Genomic DNA, 20,457 nt, shown 5'->3' with positions numbered 1-20,457 from the left:
AATCCTTGCCTTTTGTGAGAGATGCATGAGTTCCACTTTGACGTTCAACTAAACTTGAAAGTTTTTTGACTTTATTTTTCAAGTCAGAAATTTTCTTAATTTTCTTCTCAAGCATTTTAATAGAGTACAAATATTCTTGTTTCAGTTCATCATATTAAAGCATGCCATTCTCATTTTCAGAATCACTAGAATAATAAGAAGAGGATGAGAATGATGATTGTACCTCAAAGTCATTATGTGCCATTAGACATAGATTTGCAATCTCGTCATCACTGGATTCAGATTCTAAATGACTTGTGTTGTGCTTATCCCAACCGACTAATAGCGTCTTCTTCTTTTTCTTGGAGGCTTTCATTAGTTTGGGACACTCAGGCTTGATATGTCCAACCTCTCTACAGTTGTAGCAAGTTGGTGGATCTTCCTTCTTTTTCTTCATACTTGACTCTCCTCTTTCTGATTTTGAGTTCTGGAATTTTCTATTGAACATCTCATTCTTCTTTAAGAACTTCCTGAACTTCGTTGTTAGCAAGGCCATGTCATCTTCTGTTCGGAATTGAAAAACAAAGTGTAGTCCCAAGAGGGGGAGGGTGAATTGGATTATAAAAATTTCTTTCAATTCCTTTTAAGAATCCTTTAAAAGAAATTTATTTCTTTTAACCAATTCTTGACTTGTTGTTTAATTTGTTAATCACACAAGAACTTAGTTTCCTTTATCCAATCAAAAACACAATTAAACAACCAATCAATTAAGCACAATCTTCAAACCAAACAACCAATTTATTTGCCAAATATAAATTCACTGCACCACTATTATATTGATGGAAGATTCAACACCTTTTGGAATAAAAACACAATCCACTTAATATAAAACTTTAAACCATTCAATCACAATATAGCCCTGGATATAAATTTAAATCAAGCCCTGTATATATGAAAAGTTATGCTTGCTGATATAAAGCCCTGTATGAATGGATTTGCCTCATTAATATGATGTGTAATATAAAATCCAACACAATATTCACACTCTTCCCAATATTCAAAATCCAAATAAACTCTCAGTTAATTTATCCCTTATGGTTTTCACAAAATATGGTTTAACCAACGTACTCCCTTTCGGTTTCCGCAACCCAAATCAAAATTAAACTTTAAGTTTACTTAATTTCTAAATATATGTAGTATATATGATTTCCAATTTAAACCATCCACGCAATTTAAATATGTACTGAAAATAAAGAGTAAGGGAAAGAGAGAGTGAGAAAGAAATTTTTACGAGGTTCGGCTTATATCCAGCCTACGTCCTCGCCTTTAGCAAATCACCAAAGGATTCACTAAACCTATTCCTTTACCGGGAAGAACAATACCTTTACACACTCCTTCAATAGGCTAGAGCCCGCCTCTCCAAACGATATCCCCTCGTTCGGTCACTCCTTTAAATAGGCTACAACCCGCCTCTCCAAACGATGTCCTCTCATTCGGTCACTCCTTAACTAGGCTAGAGCCCGCCTCTCTAAGCAATATCCCCTTGCTTAGCCAATGATCCAAACAATCCTTGGATTCATCAATCTACAAGAAACACAAACAAAATATGTGTACAAAGAATATGCTCTCACAAAGAGCTTATTAGTACAACAATTACAGCATAATACTATACTTCAATAAAATTTAGAATATGTAATTCAAATTTGAAGCTCTAGAGTTGTATCACCGTAGGTTTCTTTCAATAGATGAAAGAATTAACAATTGAAGCAAAATCTCAGTGAGAATAACCAGCAAGACTTCAGTTGATTTCGTGCAAGATGTGAGCAATAGAGAGCTTTTGCAATTTCAGAACCCTTGAGAGAAGTTTGATTGTTGAATTGAATTCACTTGTTCTCTTGGTGTTTAAATCAATGGAACTTGAGGGTATTTATAGATGTAGAAAGTTATTTAGCTTTTTCCCCAAGTTTACTTGGAGTAGGGTCCAAGTTATAAATTAGTTTAGGCTTCAAATAGTTTAAATTTAAAAAATTTGCCCATTGAGAATTTTGAAATCTGCCGCGAGCCAGGCGACTGTGTAGTCACTGGTAGTCGGTTGTACATGCCTTACAACTATAAAATTCACAAACAAAGAGGTGGTAGTCACCTTTCCTTAGGTTAGCAGTCATTTGTCACCAAAACAACTCAGTTTTAAACCATACTCAGAATAGTGGCAGTCGGCTGACAAAACATGCACAGACGTCTCAGTTTTCACTAGCAGTTGTCTGTCAGCTGGTTGATGGTCATCTGTCAGGCTTTTGTTCTTCTTAGTTTATGGTTGTTTAACTTGCCAGTCATCTATCCTTATACAGACAGTCGTCTGTCAACTGGAATTTCCTCATTTAAAACAAATGTTTATCTCTCTCATCTTTGCTTGATTTATCTTGGAATATTAACTTGTTTAACTTTGAAAAACATGTTCCAAGACTTAAACTAAAGTCTCTAAGTCTGTTTTTGCCTAATGAGCTTCAAAATGAAAACCATATTTGAACCATTCTTGAAGTACTTACAAAGACTTGTCCTAAAGACTCATTTGACTTTTCGTTGCTTTGAGTTCTCTTTGTCTTCTTTGCTGATCTTCAATTTGTCACTGATCTTGGATCTTTCAGACTTCTTTGAGCTTTCATTATGGTTCTCTGGTATTCATGTGTGACTTTCCTTGTTCCTTGATCCTTGTAAGCTTTCATGTCAGGGTTTGTGAAATTTGAGCAAATCATCTTTGCCTGAAATAATATCACTTGGAAACACATTAAATAACTTTACTTTGTTATCATCAAAATCAAGAGTTTGTAAGCCTAACCAGGGCAACAAGAATCACTTCCTTCACTAGAGTTGTTTGAAGATGCCTTAAGTGCTGTGGCTTTCTTTGCTTTAGCTTGCTCATTCTTTCTCTCATTTATTGCAAGCTCATAGGTGATGAGCGATCCAATTAATTCATCAATAGACATCTCCTTGAGATTTCTCCCTTATGCTATTGTCATAGCTTTTGCTTCCCAAATTGGGGGTAGTTCCCTGAGTATTTTCCTGATCAACTCATAAGTCGGTTAAGATTTACCAAGAGCATTTAAAGAACTCGTGATGTGTGTCAATTTAGTGTATATGGATTGAATAGATTCATCAACAGTCATTTTAAATGCTTTATACTCACTAGTGAACATGTCTATCCTACTATCTTTTACTTCCTTAGTACCTTCATATGTAACTTCCATTTTTTTCCAGATTTCTTTAGCAGAGTTACATGTCATTACCTTATTAAATTCATTTACATCTAGTGCACAGAAAAGCAAGTTCATTGCAATAGCATTTATTTGTACCGATTTCCAATCTTCCTCTGTATACTCATCTTCAATTTTAGGTACATTTACTTTATCAATTACTTTTATGAGAACATGATTTCCCTTAGTAACTATTTTTCATACCTTCCAATTTACATTTAACAGGCATATGCTCATCCTATGTTTCCAATAGGTGTAATTTACACCACAGAAAATTGGTGGTCTAGTGGACGAGTGTCCCTCATTGAAAGGAGTTACACTGATGTGTTCCATGTGATTTTTTTACAAATGAACAATTACGTCTATGTAAACCCTCTCTAATATCAAATGTTGATTTAGGTGTAATCCCAAGAGGAGGGGGGGTGAGTTTGGTATTTTTAAATTCTTTTAGATTAATTACCACTTAATCTCGATTTCTATGTTTAACAAATTAAATGCAGGAGTTTGAGGCTGATTTAAATTTAATTTATCAATGAATTCTTTCTACCCAATTAAGTGCGAGTGAGGTCATTCAAACATACACACATGAAGTGCAAGTAATGAAATGTAGTGCGGAAAATAAAAAGATAAGGGAAGAGAGAAGGCAAACATAATTTTATGAGGTTCAACCATCTCGACTTACGTCCTCGCCTTGAGCAACCCACTCAAGGATTCCCCTAAAATCCCTGCTCCTTAAATTGGGATGGAACTTTCCTTACATCCGCTACTTACGAGAGGTACAACTTCCTCCTCACTCGGTTCACAATCCGAACCGTGATTACAATTATAATTTCAAATCTGCAAAATAACTCAAGATTCGCTTCTAACAAAGCTAGTGAGAACAATCGAAATTCCTAACACATATCCATATGATGAAACTTGAAGCTCAATATGTATGTAACGATACAATCGTTAATGAATGAATATGCTTCACCAAATTTCTCTTTTATCAATTCTCCCAAAATATTTGTATGAGTAATAGCTTTGAAGACAAGATGCACAAATATCAAATATGATCTTATTAAAAAGTTTGTCTTGAATATTATAAAGATCTAAATTAATAAGCTTTCTCCCAAATTTTCAACCACAATATGATCTTTGTAATATGCAAATTAATATATATATATGATGTGATTACCAAAGATCAAAACCTAACATAAGATTTTTTAGAAAATATCCCTCAATAATATATATAGTTATGAACTTCTAAGGATATTTAATCAAATGGTTTTGATGTATCAAAAATATCAAGTTTTTAACTAAATACACACTTGAATCAAAACTATTTAACCAAAGGCAAAACTTTTTTCAAGTAATGATCTAGTCAAAAAAATCTCTATATGTATATGAACACTAAAGATCAATCTCTCTAATAATATTCAATAATAAATGATGAGATAAGAAGCTCTTAAAAATAACAAATGGATTTACCAACACTTAATACCAAATAGAAATCAAGATGTGTATATGAAATTCTTTCGTTTTTTTGAGTTGATTTGCCCAAGCTTGATGAGTATAAGTTGGAGTGTAGTCAAACGTATAGCAATATGTTCAAGTCTCTCAATTCTATTCCAAAAGGATGGGGCACTAGGGTTTTGATGTTGAATGTATAGGTACCTTACCCTTAGAATCAATCTTAACCGTTGGATCAAAAAATAGTTCGCATATTCTCTCATTAAAAATCAAAATTTAAAATTTTCTCATAGGTTCAGATGACTGAGGGTTAAGGCCAAGATGACTGAAGTTCCTTAGAGCTTCGAAAAACTAACCTGGACATAGGGTCAGATGACTGAAGTTGGGGTTCAGTCTTCTGAAGTGTCGGGTTCAGACAACTGAAGTCTGAGTTCAGTCTTTTGAGGTGCTTCTGCCTAGTTCTGTGTTTCACTATAAATTCTTCAGATGACTGAACTTAATCTTCGGTCTTCTGAATAAATTCTTCAGGCGACTTAACTTAACTTCGGTCTTCTGAAGTTCAATCTTCAGACTGAATGTGGAGTTCGGTCTTCTAAACTGACCAATTCCTGGATTTTTTCTCTTTTTAATTTGAAAAATCTATTTTGCTCTCTTTCTTGGCTCTTTTATGAAAACATTTTCTAGGATTTTAAAAATATCTCTAAATCCATGAATGTACCCTAATGATGTTCATGAGATGCATGAGTCCTAAGGTCATTCTAGGATATATGTTGAGCCTCAAATTAAATCATATGAAATGTAAATACATTCAGTTCTAAATACCTATTCCCACGACGATCTTGAACTTGCCGCTTGCATCTTCATTCTTCAACTCTTTTAGTTCCATGGATTTTGCCAAGATGTGTATGCTTTAATCTTCATGGTTTCCATGACTTGTTATCCTTCCAATCATGCTAAATATTGTTCTTGTTCACAATCTCAATGCAGAGATCAAATATCAAGTGATTTGTCATTATCAAAACCGGATTAAACTCATAAAGTCAACAAATTTCACCCTCGAAATTTGTCATTTAACACTTATACTAATATTTGGGGAAAATCCCTAAAATTTTATTAATTACTCTCACTTATGGTAGAGGAATACCGTGATTACATATACAATTCTAGGAGATTACAGATATCCAAAACAGAACTCTCCCAAAACCACTCAAAACACAAAACTATTACATGAAAATCTATAATCAAATACACCTAAACTACTTAACCTACACAAAACCTATTTACATATAATGAATCCTTACCTAAACCATTATCTATTATATATATATATATATATATGTTAGCCTAACAAGGCTTACATTTCTTATTTTGATGATAACAAATCACGATAAGTTTGATATGGTTTGTTTCAAGTGAAATTCTTTCAAGAAGAAGGCAAAGCTTAAAGAAATTCCGAACTCAAAAGGATGATAAAGCTTATGATGAATATACTATGCAAAAGAGAAAGACGATCAAAAGCTCAAAGATGATATATGATCATGGAAGAACAAGGACTTACTTGAAGATCAAAAGTATAGAGTTTTAAGAATGTTTCTATGTAAGTACTTCATGTAAACTTCAATATAAACTAAATTGATGCTCTTATAAATCAAAAGAAACTAAGAAATATATTTTTTATAAAAACCCTAAAATATGTTTTAAAATCAAAGTAAAAAAGGTCTTAAAAGAAGAAAGGTTTTTTCAAATAAATATAAGTGAACATTGAGAGCCAGGCGTCTGCCCATACAGGCAGTAGACTGCCACATTTTAAAAGAAATAATCAAAGGAAGCAGTAGGGTTCCAGGTGACTGTCTGAGCACTATCAGGCGCCTAGGTGGTCAAGCCAAGTGACTGCCAGCCTTCTGTGTTGCTCACTTTTCTCTATGGCAGGCGACTACCACTCGACTAAGTTTTTAAAATTCTCAACGAGAAGATTTTTTAAATGGATTTTTTGGGCAATACTCTTTTGAAAAACTTGAGGATTACTCCAAGTAAACTTGGGGGGCAAGGAATTACCTTTTAAACATCTATAAATAGCCCCAAACTTCAAAGATTTCTACACCAAGAAATTTTCCAGCAATCAAAGTTCTCTAAAAGCTCTCGATCTCTCTTGTGTTCATCCTACTTCTACTACTGAATTGATGGTGTTACAAATTTTGAAGTAGAACCTTCAAAGTCTAAATCTTTCAATACTTGGAAGATATATTTGGTGATCTAAATTCAATTGAGCTTCAATCTTTTTATATTGATTTACTTTGAAGTATATTTGGGCTGAAAATTGTTGTACTAATCAACTCTTTGTGTGAGCAAATTCTTTGTATACAAATATTTGATTTGTATCTTGTAGATTGACGAATCCAAGGATTTTTTGGATCGTTGGCTAAGCAAGGGGATATTGCTTAGAGAGGCGGGCTCTAACCTATGTAAGGAGTGACCGAACGAGAGAACATCATTTGGAGAAGGCGGGCTCTAGCCTTAACTAAGGAGTGTTGTAAAATTTGTTCTGATCGTCAAAGGAATAGGTTTAGTGTTTCCTTTGGTGGTTTGCCAAAGGCAATGACGTAGGCTGGGTATAAGCTGAACCTCGTAAAAATCTCTGTCCCACTCTCTCTTTCCTTTACTCTTTATTTTTTGCATATTTAAATTATATGGATGGTTTAAATTGGAAATCATATATACTACGTATATTTGGGAATCAAGTAAACTTAAAGTTTAATTCTGATTTGGGTAGCAGAAACTGAAAGGGAGTACGTTGGTTATACCATATCTTGCGAAAACCATACGGGAGTACGTTACTTGGTTAACATCCCAAAGATAAATTAACTGAGAGTTTAGTTGAGTTCTGAATGTTGGGAAGAGTGTAGATATTGTGTTGATTGGATTTTATATTACATATTATATTAAGAAAATCAATTAATACAAGGTTTCACATCAGCAAATACAAATTATCATTCACTATAGGGCTTAATTCAAGTTTATATCCAGGGCTGACAACAAAAGCTATATTATGATTGAATGATTTAAAATTTGATATTGAGTAGTTTGAGTTTATATTTCAAAGAGTGTTGAATCTTGCAAATTTCCATCAATCTAAATTGTGCTGCAGGTAACTTGTGCTTGGCAAATCATTTGGTTGTTTGTTTTCAAATTGTGGATGATTGGCTTGGTTACTTGAATGATTGGTTTGGTTGCTTGGTTGTTTACATAGTTGTGTTGATTGATTGAATTAAAAGAACTAAGTTCTTATGTGATTGGTGAATTAAACAAACAAGTCTAAAATTAATTAATTAAGAAGAATTTTTCATAGGAATTAAAATAAATTTTTATAATCCAATTCACTCCCCCTCTTGGGACTATACCTTACTTTTCAATTGGTTAGAGCCAGGTTATAGCAAATCTTAATTAGTAGCTGTAAAAAGATCTAAATTGCTCAATTAGGCGTAGCTCCCTTTGGAGAGGGACAATCTTCAACTAGGTCATCAATCTTTTGTGCACACAACTATACATTTTGGAAAAAGAGAATGCAAATATACCTTCACACCATGGATTGAAAAGCTTGGGAGGTTGTCACAGATGGTGATCTAATTCCTACCACATTAGTAGATGGAAAACAAATACCTAAGGAAAAGAAAGACATGACTGAAAGAGATTATAAAATGTTGCGAATAAACTCTAGTGCTATGAATGCTATATATTGTGCTTTAGATGTCAATGAATTTAATAGAGTAATGACTTACAAATCAGCTAAGGAAATATGAGACAAGCTTGAAGTCACTTACGAAGGCACTATAGATGTTAGGGATAATAGGATCGATATGCTCACAAGTGAATATGAAGTTTTTAAGATGAACCCGGATGAATCCATAACTAATATGTTTACTAGGTTCACTCATATAATAAATTCACTAAATGCTCTAGGAAAAACCTACACTATTTATGAAATGATAAGGAAAATTCTTAGAGGGCTACCAACTGTATGGGAACCAAAAGCCACTGCCATAACCGAAAAAAGAAATCTGAAAACCACTTCCTTAGATGAGCTTATAGGTTCTTTACTCACATATGAAATGACAATGAATGAAAAGAGTGGAAAAACCAAAGCTCAAGATTCAATAGCCTTTAAAGCCTCAAAAGAAAACTCAAGTAGTGAAATGGATGAAGATGAAGAAGCCTTCATATCTAAAAAGCTAGCAAGGATACTAAGAAGGAGAAACAAATTTAAAAGAAGAAACCAAGACTCCGAATCAGATGAAGAAGGAGAAGAAATCAGCAAAAATAAATCTAAAAGTAAAACTCCTACATGCTATAATTGCAATAAAGTTGGACATTTAAAATCGGAATGTCCTCTACTTAAGAAAGAGTCTAAGAAGAAAAAGAAAAAAGCCATGAAAGCCACTACTTGGGACATGATGAGTACAAGTAGTTCAAAAAATGAATCAAGTGACCAAGAGGTTGCTTATATGTGCTTTATGGCTTGGGACGATGAGGAAAGCTTCTCATCTAAATCTTCAAATAATTCTTGTAGTGATGAATCCAGTGATGAGTGTATGTCATCTTATGATGAATTACAAAATAATATATTCAAAGGACATAAGATGCTGATTAAAGTAACCAAACAAAACACATCATTAAAAAACAAGAATGAAGGAATGATTAAAGAACTAGAATCTCTTAGAAATGCTGAAAGAGAAAAGGATTTAAGAATCAAGAAAATAGAAAGTAAGAATGAAGCTATGACAAAGGAGTTAGAATAAAAAATCTTGCAGAAAAGGAAAAAGACTTGAAAATCAAAGAATTAAAATGCAAGAATGAAAAAAATGATAGAAGACCTTCGATCCCTATCCTCTATAGAATATAAGAAAGATATATATATTTTTGAATTAGAGGATAAAGTAAGAAAATAATCTCAAGAATTAGGGAAATCACTAAAGAAGATTGATGACAAGAAAGAGATAGAGATAATTGATCTCAAAAATCAGATTGAAGATAAAGAAAAGATCATCTATAACTTTACAAAAGGAAAAACAAACTTTGACAAAATGATAGGCTTACAAAGGATGTCCTTAAACAAAGAAGGTATTGGATTTAAATAAAAAGAAAAAGAATCTTTACATGGTTTATTTTTCAAAAGAATCCAAAGATCATACTAGTACATCTTCTAATGCCTACACTAACACCATATGCTATCAATGTAAGAAAAAAGGGGCATATAAAGTTTGAATGTCCATTCAAGAGAAAGGGTGTGAAAACTAAACAAGTATGTAGAATTAAAGAAGCATCCTTTATTAAACCAAAGGACCCAAGAAAATATGGATACCAAGATGAAAGACTAGTTCATAAATAAAAAACTCCATGGATTAAGTCATTCCCCTTTAAAAAATTGAGAAAGTAACTAAATAGAAACACTTAAAGATGAATTGAAGAACTTATTATAACGAATTCAAAAATGGCATTGATGGCCAAAATCATAGGATGATTTTTTACAAGTTTAACTTAAGAAAATCTTAAGAAATACCAATACAAAAAGAGGATCAATTTATATTCATTAGACGAGAATTAGGAATGATGCATGTTCGAGAAATTATTTGAAAGGAAATCTGCTTGGCAGGCGACTCCCATATGTGAGGAAAAACATGCATGGTCAAATATCTCACCTATATCAAAGAACCGACGAAGAAAATGGAGCGAACTAGTCTTTGGAGAATGGAATCCAGCCTAATATCGAGGAGTTGGATCCTACACCCTAGCGCCTTCTTACCTACTCGCCACATCCTACTAAGATCACCTTAGATCGATAATTCATAAACCACACGTAAACCCGTTCATATGCATCGAAACACCCGAAGAAGCTTGATTCTTACACGAATGTGTAGTCCTTGACTTGGCCATTCTATTTTCATCAACATTCTATTCTTTATTTTGTTTTTGGAGCATACATCTATATTTATTTATTTTTCATTTTCTCTTTTTCTTTCTTTTATGCTCATCGGTTTTCTTTTCTTTGTTTTTCTCTTTCATAGCCAGCAAGGACAATCATTACAACGTTATATTGTTTTCGTGCTACCGATAGGGAACTAAACTTGCAAAGAGAGTTCATGAATTATGTTCATCTCTAGGGTTGGCTTAATATTCACTTCTTGAGTATGTTACAAGACCTAGGTTTAAATCTCCCCACTAGACATCATCTCTAGGTTAGCAAATGCAAATACAAAGACTAACATGAAAAGAGTATCCTAAGAAGAATGTTTGAGTTTCGTGAACTCAAAGTTTATGTCAATAACTCTTAAAAAAAAAAAAATGAAGGGCTTTACAAAATCCTTGCAACGTGTCATAGTCGGCATAGTTGTTCTCTCAGTGCTCACAAGAAAATCTAAGTGAAACGAATCACGTGTATGTGTGACTAAGTCTTGTAATATACCATGTAAATACCAAAACTTATATAACAATATTAAAACTAATGAAATTCACAATTAATACTCATCAAGTTGCCAAAAAGGAATACTGACTACTCCTCATGAAAGTATGCATAAACAACTCACTTCGTCGTTAATGATCATAATAAAGCCATTGAACAGATGCAACATGAAGTTGTAACAAAAATTCTATATAAAACTATGTAAATGGCATAAGTTGTGTTAGCATGTTACCACATATAGTGTTCAATAGAATTTCAAAAATATGTCATATATGTGCCCTAAATGCAACGTGTAGTGCCTTCTTATCCCGAAAATCCCCAACTTAAGACTTCAGTGTCCCACTAAAGTAAAGAAAGAAAACACTTGGAAGGCAAGGGATGGAAGCAGTGCACGGTGATGTGAGAAGAACAAGTGTACCTACACAAGAACGCACCTAGCACAAAACCAGAATATAGGAAAGAAATATCAGTACACAAGGCACACAGACAAGAAGACAATCAAATCACAGATTGTGGCCATGTTCAAATCGATTTTAACACTCTCGACCAGGTCGACCATTCTGGCCCTTGAAACATAAAAATTTCAAACTTTTCTAGAATAGGTTGATCATCGTGCGACCATCACCTCTACCAGGTGTGACCTAGTCGAGTTTGTGTGTTCCTATTAACCATCAAATTCCAGAAGAGGTTGATCATGGCGCGACTAGCACTCAACTCTGGTGCGACCCGGTTGACAGACTACTTTCCATATTAAGTTGGGGGTTGGCCAGCACGCGACCAGCACCACTTTGGTGCGACCTGGTCGGGATTGTAAAAAATGATTTAAATTCCCTTTCTTGTGCGAAGCCCTAACTCCTCCATTTCTTGCTCTCTTCGCACCCCCTCATCGCACCCACTTCCAAACTTAGTCTCCTGAGCCTTTTTTGCTCCAACCACCTCCGGTGACCCTCACTGGCGTCTCTTCCATCCCCGGCAATGACGCCAAAATTTGGTAGGTTCACTATTTTTCCATGGGTGGATAAAATAAAAAAATTTCAAGCATGAAATTGTTCTTATGTTTACCAACCCTAGAAAAAGTGGGATGGTGCTTGAAAGAGAAAAGCAAGTGAATGAGATTTAGATTGCAAGAAATTTACTGCTTAATGAGGATTCGACCCAAAATTGGGAAGCTGTGAGGGGAGATCTCATAATGGTTGATAACCTCCACACAAAAAGGGAATAGGAATTCAAAACCCACCTCGAAGAATATCTTTGTATATTTAAATCTCCTTGAACTAAGGTTGACACACCCTTTTCATGAGGAAATTCAAAGAAATATAAAATTTTAAAAAATTTTGGCTCAAATAAAAGGCCCTTAAGCTCCTTGGGAAGAGCTCCTATGCATAGGCAAAGGCCTCAACCTCATCAACTGAGGGAGAGTCGTCCTCGGAAGAGGCAAATGGCCTCAGTTCCATATTGGATAATTCCTTTATCTTCGAAGGAATCCTCCTATAAGAGAGGATGGAATATAAGGTGGATGAAGAAGGGGAAGGAAGATGGGGCATTCAAGACTAGCCCTTAGTCCTTACCATGATGAAAAGAAAGGAAAAGTGGAAGAAACTCCAATATAGGCAATAGGTTGAAGACAATGTAGACATAATCCAAAGCAAAGAAAGAAAAAGAAGAAGACTAAAATATTCTAAGGTTATGCTTGGTTGACTAGAATGTCTATTCTTAGGATCAAAGTGGTCATAATAGAAGGATTTGTCAATTTGCATGAGAAAATGTGTTATCTCCACAAAGTGGATAACAATGTAATTTCTTTTTATTCCATAAATAAGGAACATAAAAGGAATAATTATTCCTGTATTTTTTTTATAGGAGTGTCTACTCCCATCCATTCAATATTGAATGGAATAATAAATTTTTTTACATGAGTGACTTCTTTTAAAATTATCATTCTCCTATAAAAATTTTATTACATCCTCATTATATTCTTTCTTATTCTTAGAAATAGATATTTTGTGAACCAAACGTAATCTGAGACTCAAAGAAGTAAAAGGATTTAAAGAAACCAAAAGGAAGATACAAAGTCGTGAAGATTAACATAAAGGGGGAGAAACATTAGAAATAGAGAACTAGAGAGAGGTTTTAAGGAGGAAATCTTTAATAAAAGTGACGAATGAGATAAATTAGGGCTTAAATACTCAAAGGAAAAGGGGAATTACCTCATGTGAGGGGACATGTGGAATTGCTAATGACAGTTCATGTGGTGTACACACTTGTGCATAAGCCTCAATTTCAAGTGATGCCAAGAATTGCTAAAACTAATAAAATGTTGTCATGTATTAACCATCATATGAGTTTGTTTTGAGCAATCTGAGATAAGATAAACTCACACTAAGAATGTTGCCACAACAATTGGCAATATCATAGAGCAAAAGCATGGGATAGGGGCTTACCACCACCAAGCATAGACCACTAGAGAGACATGGAATCTGCTTTTTGTTGTTAAGGGACCAAACTCAAACCCCATTATCTCAAAGCGTGCATGGGACTAGAAGGTAGGGATAAATAATGGGTGATACTTAAAGGGGTGCACATGACCCAATAAAAAAAACACTAGAGAGCCCACTAAACAACCACTAATGCAATGGCAAGGGTAACTATCCCATACTTAATATGAATTGCTCCATACTTAATATGAATTGCTCCATTATGCCCTCTCATAGAAATGAGAAATTGATTAAAATGTTCATGTAACCGAAAAGGAGTGTAATGGGTGACATAAGAAGGTAAAAGGAAAGTGATCAAAGGTAATTATGCTAAAATAGATTCTTAGCCTTTCATAGTCCTCCTCCTACAACTAACATTAACTTAAGAATTAGAGAGTTTTTCCACATCTTGATCCGATCACCCTTTTTTTCAGAAAAAAAAAAAAAATCCTTTTGCCCTTACAAGAAGCCCTAACACGAGAAGAATGATACTCTATAAATATCATATTATTTTTTTTAAGACATAATGTTAAAATGTTAAATATCATATTATTTTTTTTTTTGGGATTATGTACCGAGTTTCCACGTGTCCGTTTTACGGTCCACGTGGCTAATCCCGCGCCCCTTGAAACCGACCCCACAACTTTAAAGGGAGATAAATTTCAAGAATCCAGGGACGGAAACAAATCCGAGAGAGTTTGAACACCTGATATCGTGAGAGACACTTTCACAGTCCGCACTACTACCTGAACCATATCCTTGGTTGTCAAACATCTTGATTTTGTTGTTAATTTCAATAATTAAGTAATGAATATTTGAAATATTACATTAAATTATTCTAAATTTATATTTTAATTTTAGATTATAACATATATTTACAATAGTCTTCAATTAAAATGATTAGATTGTGCATTTAATATATTGAACGATGGCATGGATCTTCAGAGTCCATGAGACAAATTAAATGTGGAGACGAAACTGACCAATAAAAGTGGCAAAAGCCAATGACCTCCGACTATAACCGAGAAGGCGTCGGGCTTGTTTACCCAAAATAAATAATTAAATAAAAAAGGAAGACGTAGGGCTCGGATCTTCTCCATCTCCAACGCGATTTGAAGCCTTCCCCCACTGTTACCCTGTATGTAGCAGCTCCTCTCTCTCTCTCTCTCTCTCTCTCTCTCTCTCTCTCTCTCTCTCTCTCTCTATGTTAGTTAGGTAATCTGTCTTTATTTTTTTGATTTTTGAATGCCCTTCTTGAGAAGCTGTTTAGATTTGGGACTCTGTTTTCATTTTCAATGATGTGTTAAATTGCAGAGTTCGTTTCCCTGGTTCAATCATTTAATCGCTTGATGCTGTATTATTGCTGCTCTGGCTTTTTGAAATTCGTGGATCTGGGTTTTGACGATTTGTGGGTTGGGGATTTTGGTAGGTACGATTGTAGTTGAACTACACATGGGTTTCTGAAAGCTTGTGGATCTGGCATCTAACAATTTGTGGTTATTTTATTTCCTTAATTTATCTTTTCGATGTATCTAGTTGAAGTGGTCGAGTTTCTCTAGAGTCTAGATGTACGAAGATCTGGCCTTTTGAATTTTAGGGGTTTACGGGCTTTGAATGTAAATCTAATTTATTGTTGAAAAATCGAAGGTCTAAAAAAGCTGTTTTTTAGGTGTTCGATTGGATATGTTTCTTTGAGTTATTTGTGGGTACCGAAAACATATTTGGAGATCTGGGTCTCTGTATACAGGTTTTAGCTTTTTTTTCCCTTCTAAAAAACTTTAGCGGCGGAATTCTGCTTGAATTACAGATTGGCTTTGGGGATTTGTGGATCTGAGTCTTAGAATTTGGGATTTAAGTCGAAAATCTCTTTGAATTATGTGTGTGCTTTTTGTTATTTTGCGAGTTGTAATCCGTTGAGGAAATCGAAGGGTTTGTGTGATAATGCCATCTACGGAAAATCAGGGCTCTACTTCACCTCTTATTACGTTTGGTCTCTCAATATTGAGTATTAATCGTGGTCAGGTTCATTCCATGGATGGTAATCATGATTCCAATTCCCAGGAGTTGGTGCTCGAATCATTCCAGAAATTGATTTCTGACAGATTTCACGATCTCTCCACTGTTAGTGATGATGAATTGCTCTCTCTTGAATGGATTCGGAAGCTTTTGGATGCATTCATTTGCTGCCAGGATGAATTTAAGGTCATTTTGTTCAACAACAAAGTGCAGATCTCAAAACCCCCATTGGATCGTTTAGTGGCTGATTTTTTTGAAAGAAGCATAAAGGCGCTGGATATTTGCAATGCAACTCGTGATGGAATTGAAAGGATACGACAGTGGGAGAAGCACTTGGAAATAGTTCTATGTGCCTTGGATTCCCAGAAAAGGATGGTGGGTGAAGGACAGTTTCGTCGAGCAAGAAAAGCATTGACAGATTTGGCACTTGCTATGCTGGATGAAAAGGATTCAGGTTCTGTTTTTTCACAGCGTAACCGTTCTTTTGGCCGTCATAGTTCAAGCAAGGAGCACCGCCCATCGGGGCATTCTCGATCTCTTTCATGGAGTGTGTCTCGTTCTTGGTCAGCAGCCAAGCAGCTCCAATCAATTTCAAACAATTTGGTCCCACCTCGTGGGAATGAGATTGTTGCTAGCGGTGGACTTGCATTGCCTGTATTTTCTATGAGTTTTGTGCTCATGTTTGTACTGTGGATTCTAGTTGCAGCAATTCCTTGTCAGGATCGGGGCCTTCAGATCCATTTCTCAATCCCACGCCAATTACCTTGGGGTAGTTCATTTATGCTGCTTCACGATAGGATAATGGAGGAGTTCAAGAAGAAGGAGCGGCGGAATTGCAGTGGTTTGCTGAGGGAGATTTATCAGATTGAGAAATGTGCACGCCACGTGTCAGACATGGTAGATTCTGTTCAGTTCCCGCTGACTGAGGAGCAGAAGAATGAAGTTGGACAGGGAGCGCTGGAGGCGGCAGAAATTTGTGAGAGTTTAAAGAATGGACTGGACCCATTGGAGCGTCAAGTAAGAGAAGTGTTTCGTAGGATCATGAATTGCCGAACTGAGGGTCTTGAATTCTTGGGCAGGGCAAATATTGCTGAGTAAATCCAAGTTTGATAAATTGATACTGAGCGTCAAATGTACAAATTGGCGAATATGTTATTGTTACTAGTTTTTACCAACCAGCTTATTGCAAGGAGGAAGAACTACTTCTGATGGTTGCAACAGATAAACTTAAGGCGGTAACTTTCTTCTATTAACTTGAATACTTTCTGTAAAGAACATGGTATTTATATTGGAAAAATATATAAATATTCTTTTTCCCCCCTGTTCCATGTTTTGTCCTTTTCCCTATCTGGGAATAACATCCTTATGTTTGGAGTGCATGTGTGATAGTTGATTTCTTTATTGCAAGTACTGTGCCATTATTTTTGTTAGAATTTTTACTAGTTCTAAGGAATTTTAAACTAAGTTGTGGTTAATGTTGCATTTTCATCCATTTCTGTAAAACTAGCAATTCTGAGATATGGTGATGGCTATATTGGGAAGGGACCAAAAATAACCTTGAAACTATGAATCCCTTTGGCCGTCTTTGTGGATGTTTAGTGTGTCACGTGTTTCCTTGCAACCTGAATCGCATTCATTAATGAATTCAAATGGTGCAATGTGGTTAGCAGTGATCTTTTGACATAATTTATTTTTCATGTCCTCGTGCTTTTGCATGTGTTTGCATCTTTTTGAGAGAGAGAGAGAGAGAGAGAGAGAGAGAGAGAGAGAGAGAGAGAGAGATTGGCTGTTTAATAGAAACGTGAAACAACATAAGGCTGTCATCCATGCATTAAGGGCAATCTTCTGTATTTCTACTGGTTACAGGTGTGGATATAATAGCCAGGGCAAAGTGCAGATCCCCATTGACACGAGATGGTACAGATGGGACTGCAGGCAGTATGAGATTAACATCATACATATCTAGATATTTTGATCCTTAATTTATCTCATTTTGTTATTGCTAATTTTTACTTCTCCTTTCTTTGTTACTTGTTCAAATCAATGTTTTAAAAGGCATGATTGAGGCTCACCTCAAGATGAGGGGTGCCTTAAACATGCCTCAATATCTAAAATACCATATCCTCAAGATACAAAAACGTAATGGAGTAAAACTTGTGCATTTGCATGGAGGGGCTGGATTTTGTGCTTTTTGGGTTGGGCCTAATGCATTTTGATTTGGTACATGTTAAGTCATGATCAATTTTAAATTGGGCTAGAAAAATTTAATCTGTGAAGGACTAAGGGATGCTCCATCTAAGTGAATCTCTAAATATTTTCTTATGATTTCAATTTGAACTTTGTAATGTTATGATTATCTTTTAGCATGGTTTAGTTGAATGATCTTATTTTTTGAAATATATATATATGTAATGCATTTATTTATTTTTTTAAGAATAACATTCCCTAAAGGCTTGTGCTCTTAATTCCTTGACTTATGCCTTGTCTCATAAGGGTTAAAACCCCGTGCACTATATCTTAACCTTTTAAAACTTTGGTCCAAACTGAGTGAACACAAGCCCCATACTGAACCAATACCAATTCAGCCACCTAATTTTGCCTGTAATAATTCATTGCTTTGAGTAGTTCGTAGTAGTAAAACAATCTTCGTTTCATGCATTTATGTGAAATAGATAATTGTCAATTTTTTGGATCAAGATAGTTTTGGTATCTTTATGGTTTTGGTTTATGTACCTTTTGTTGGCACCTTGGGAGGTGTGATTCAGCAATGGCTGGGTGAGTGTGGCTTGCTGTGAGGAGAATGGTAGTGGCATTGGATTATTTGTGGCTCTCTATGCTATGATCATAATGATGGTTGTGAGTACAGAATGTGAGGAGCAGGGTGCGATAACCTACTATGTTCTTTAGTCTATGGTCATCGATGGGCAGATGGACAAAAGAGGATGGTGGTAATTATGTTTGCTGTGGTTATGGATGATGGATGATGGATGATGGATGATGGGTTGCTGAAAAATAATGGTGGATGCATATGAGGGTTGGCTTTGGGCTGTATGGGACTTTAATAGTTGAAGGTTATGGTGATGGGAGTTGGATTAAATGTGCTGGTGATTCTTGGACAGTGGCTCGTCAAAGGTAGTAGAATTTGGGCAAGTGACATGGAGTTGGCTGTCAATCCTATGACTGGTGAAAAAGAAGAATAATTCAATGCGTGGGAAGAAATATTACCCAGGAGAATTCCAAACAGGGATTCATCTAATGATTTGCATAGCCAAATACTTGTTGAGCCATATTATTTTCCATTCATCTTTTAGTATTCTAGACATTAACTCTCCCCATTCCCTTATATTGAGTCCACTTAGCATCTTCACCCTGCTCCTCTCCTCCCTACACAATTGATCAGCAAATTGCAAGCCACCAAGGAGATTTTTCATCACCATCAACATGCAACCTTTTAAATTTCTTTGACGAGGATAAATCAAAATCATTAAATCAAGAGATTTTAAATTTTCTCTAAATGTTTCTGGTTTTGTTGAAGTCCGAAATTATTTATTATTTGTCTTTATATGGATCATTGAAGACCTTTGCAAGAGATGTGCACTGCTTACCAATTTTAGAGGACATTTTATACCTAAACCAATTTTTTTGGTTTCAAATTCCTAGTGTATGAGATGGTTGAGTTGCTGGATCCAACCAATGGATCGTGGATCCTTCATCGGTTATCCTACGTTGACTAAGAATATGATGATACGTTGACTAAGAATATGATGACTATTTAACCTGGATCTGAGTAGTCTTTTTTAAAGGATGTGTTTCTTATGTGAAGGAGGTTTCGATTGGGACTGAAGTTTCTATACATATAAATAAGCTTATATAAGAGGGATAGAAGTCAAACAGAGGATGCTGTCGAGTCTTTCTTTCATCCTTTGGTCATTCTCTTGTAAGCCCTCATTGTAGTATTGTATGTCTTCAGTGAACGACACGCTGGAGGGCTTTGATAGCCCCTCTTATTACCACAGCGATCATTTAAAATAGGCACGTGAGTTTTCAGGGTTAGATTCAGTCAGGACTATGCTTTTCGGATACCCGCATCAACAAGGCACAAGGTAGTTTCTGCTATCATTTTTCATCATTGATTGTTGAGCACGGGGTGTTTTCCAACTCAATAGTATGCCCTTGGCAGTTTTTAATAGTGTATAAGGCTTGATTTAAAATATTCAAATTTACCTGTAAACTCGCCTATATATTTTTATAGATACATTGCCCATGGACCATAGAATAACCTTCTAAAGTTTCTTGGAAAACAGATGTGTGGTTTATTAGATATATAGCAAACCCTACATTTTGGCTTTACCCTAGATGTATAAATTCCTTGGAAAAACACTGGAACAGAATAAAGCTAGTGTTCATTGAGCCTTCAAGTGTTTTGAGTTGTATGTATTTTGCCTTAAATGAATGAAGCAAAAGCTGGCTTTGAATTCTGCAATAGGACTCGTGGAAGAAAATTCCCAGCAATACAATTATGATATTCCAGCAAAAGACGCCAATTGGATCTAAACCAACAGAAAGTGTTAGCGACGTTGACCAATGAATCCATCGCCCTTGAAAAGGGCGGCCACACTGTCGTGATAGGTAGGCGTGTGATGATTGGGTCAAAAGGGACTATTGTGAACTCGTTACTATGGTGTGTTACCTCTAGAATTTGGGTTGCCCTGTAGCTGAAGGTTACATTTGGAGAGGAGTAGTGACCTAATTCGTGACTATTCAAGGCAATGCAACATGCCAATGTGCAGCAATTTCGAGGTGTGATCATGAGTTGACCTATAATAAGAAT

The 20,457-nt window shown here is 35.3% G+C and overlaps 1 protein-coding gene across 3 annotated transcripts; it reads left to right on the top strand.

Moving 5' to 3' along the window:
* Nucleotides 1-14,533: 14,533 nt before the first annotated feature.
* On the top strand, nt 14,534-16,946 carry LOC131163908 (protein ROH1A-like). 3 transcript variants are annotated; one of them, XM_058120734.1, is made up of 2 exons: nt 14,534-14,748; nt 15,633-16,946. In XM_058120734.1, exon 2 carries the CDS (start codon nt 15,642-15,644, stop codon nt 16,722-16,724), a length of 1,083 nt encoding a protein of 360 aa, XP_057976717.1. In that variant the 5' UTR covers nt 14,534-14,748; nt 15,633-15,641; the 3' UTR covers nt 16,725-16,946. The 3 variants fall into 3 exon arrangements, with proteins under 3 accessions (XP_057976717.1, XP_057976716.1, XP_057976715.1); XM_058120733.1 differs by having other exon boundaries at nt 14,554-14,748; nt 14,925-16,946; XM_058120732.1 differs by having other exon boundaries at nt 14,703-14,825; nt 14,925-16,946.
* The last annotated feature ends 3,511 nt before the right edge of the window (nt 16,947-20,457 follow it).

Source organism: Malania oleifera, chromosome 9 (genome assembly GCF_029873635.1).
Source record: "Malania oleifera isolate guangnan ecotype guangnan chromosome 9, ASM2987363v1, whole genome shotgun sequence".
Lineage (NCBI taxonomy): Eukaryota > Viridiplantae > Streptophyta > Magnoliopsida > Santalales > Ximeniaceae > Malania > Malania oleifera.
The sequence above is the reverse complement of the archived record's forward strand: the minus strand, read 5'-3'. Positions and strand labels throughout refer to the sequence as shown.

Coding starts and splice junctions, on each gene's coding strand:
- LOC131163908 (XM_058120733.1), top strand. CDS start 15,552: ATGCCATCTACGGAAAATCAGGGCTCTACTTCACCTCTTATTACGTTT.